At 61.9% G+C, this 2,218-nt stretch overlaps 1 protein-coding gene across 2 annotated transcripts; it reads left to right on the forward strand.

The window, feature by feature from the left end:
• Positions 1-381: 381 nt before the first annotated feature.
• Sox21 (SRY-box transcription factor 21) lies at positions 382-1,203 on the forward strand. 2 transcript variants are annotated; one of them, XM_052190821.1, is made up of 2 exons: positions 382-818; positions 876-1,203. In XM_052190821.1, the coding sequence occupies exons 1-2, from the start codon at positions 382-384 to the stop codon at positions 1,201-1,203; spliced, it is 765 nt and encodes a 254-aa protein (XP_052046781.1). The 2 variants fall into 2 exon arrangements, with proteins under 2 accessions (XP_052046781.1, XP_052046780.1); XM_052190820.1 differs by having other exon boundaries at positions 382-1,203.
• The last annotated feature ends 1,015 nt before the right edge of the window (positions 1,204-2,218 follow it).

Raw genomic sequence — 2,218 nt, forward strand, 5'->3', positions numbered from 1 at the left:
TTGAAGACGGAGGAGAGGGGAGAGCTGAAGCAGGCAGAGGCCACCTGCAGGGAGTTGGCGAGCCAAAGCAACGGGACAGAAGGACAAAAAGCCGAGGGCAAAGTGCCACCGCGGAGTGGAGACACGGAGGAGAGGCTCCAGCATCCCGGAGAGGATTTTCTCTTAGAGCTCGGCCAGACAGACCAAAGCGGCCGGGGACGCAGCGCCCCGACCCTAGGCTGGTCGTCTGGTCCCTTTTTCCCGCGCGGGAGCGACGCGGGGACGCACGGCCGCCCGCTGAGCCGGGTCCCTCTGGCAGCCAACATTGATTTCCTCCGGGCGGAGGCCGAGGGCCCGGGCGGCGGCGGCGGCGGCGTGCTGCAGCCGCGGCACGGCGACAGCATGTCCAAGCCGGTGGACCACGTCAAGCGGCCCATGAACGCCTTCATGGTGTGGTCGCGGGCTCAGCGGCGTAAGATGGCCCAGGAGAACCCTAAGATGCACAACTCGGAGATCAGCAAGCGCCTGGGCGCCGAGTGGAAGCTGCTCACCGAGTCGGAGAAGCGGCCGTTCATCGACGAGGCGAAGCGCCTGCGAGCCATGCACATGAAGGAGCATCCCGACTACAAGTACCGGCCGCGGCGCAAACCCAAGACGCTGCTCAAAAAGGACAAGTTCGCCTTCCCGGTGCCCTACGGCCTGGGCAGCGTGGCGGACGCCGAGCACTCGGCGCTCAAGGCGGGCGCCGGGCTGCACGCGGGCGCGGGCGGCGGCCTGGTACCCGAGTCTCTGCTCGCGAACCCCGAGAAGGCGGCCGCGGCCGCCGCAGCCGCCGCCGCGCGCGTCTTCTTCCCGCAGTCTGCGGCCGCCGCCGCTGCCGCCGCCGCCGCGGGCAGCCCCTACTCCCTGCTTGACCTGGGCTCCAAGATGGCAGAGATCTCGTCATCGTCGTCCGGCCTGCCGTACGCGTCGTCGCTGGGGTACCCCACGGCCGGCGCGGGCGCCTTCCACGGGGCGGCGGCGGCGGCTGCAGCGGCCGCGGCGGCCGCCGGGGGGCACACGCACTCGCACCCCAGCCCGGGCAACCCCGGCTACATGATCCCGTGCAACTGCAGCGCGTGGCCCAGCCCGGGGCTGCAGCCGCCGCTCGCCTACATCCTGCTGCCAGGCATGGGCAAGCCTCAGCTGGACCCCTACCCCGCGGCCTACGCGGCCGCGCTATGACCCCGCGGGGACCTGTGCGCACACGTGTACATATGTATAGGTACGAGACTCGCGGCCTTCCGCTGCGCCCTCGGGCGACCGGGGGCCCGGTTTGTATGTACATAGATGTATAGGTGTCGGGCAGAGGCGGAGATGCCAGTCGGGGCTTGAAAGGCCGGGCTCTCGAGGGCGCCGGCGAGAGTGCGCGTGGATCCGCAGGGTCATCCCCCAGCCGCACTTCTGCAGCCAACTTTAAGGAGAGCGGCTGATAGCGCCAGCAGTTGGTGTTTGCTTTGCACTTCGGAACCTGTTGCGTTTTGACCCACAAAGGTGTGGGAGGACAAACTTTATGACAAGTTGGGTTTTCCAGTTTTGTTGGTTGGATTTTGCTTTTTGCGTCTCATCTCACCCCCACCCCCACCCCCACCCCCGGTTCCACTTGGTCCGTGTAGCAAGCTCTCGGTTCTGAAGTTCGGTCTGAAATAGCTGGCCAAGGGGAGAGCCGGTGACTTGCGTGTGTCCTTAGCTTCTTAGAGGAGGGTGGCTCTGGGCAGCCTTACTCTGAACTGTTGAATTTTGCAGACCTCTGCAGAACACACCCCGGATCTATTTTTGACCAGTGAGTGACCAGCTCGAATCTGGCCTTTTGTATGAGAGATGATCACCATTCCTTTTGTTTCATCCCTTGTGCAAATCAAAGCAAGACCTTTCCCCCCACTACTTCCCCAAGAACAAGAAATGCAAAGAAATACGTGTGAGGTGGAAGTTGTCGGTTCGATATTCTAGCCCTGAAATATCTACTAGAAGTCTCTAGAGTCCGCTGGCTTGGACTTGTGACTCAGTTTGCGAACGCGTGGACAGTACACATGCAATCTCCCCTCAAGGCTGAGTTCACCTTAAGATTGTAAATGTGTGTATGTCAGTGAAAACATTGAGTCTTGGGAAGTGTGTTATTTTCATTGCCCTAAATTTGAGTCGGTTTTAGACTCAATACATGTTGAGCAAATGTCAAAGTTAACTTTTAAGAATTGCGGAA

This window comes from Apodemus sylvaticus, chromosome 8, assembly GCF_947179515.1.
Source record: "Apodemus sylvaticus chromosome 8, mApoSyl1.1, whole genome shotgun sequence".
Lineage (NCBI taxonomy): Eukaryota > Metazoa > Chordata > Mammalia > Rodentia > Muridae > Apodemus > Apodemus sylvaticus.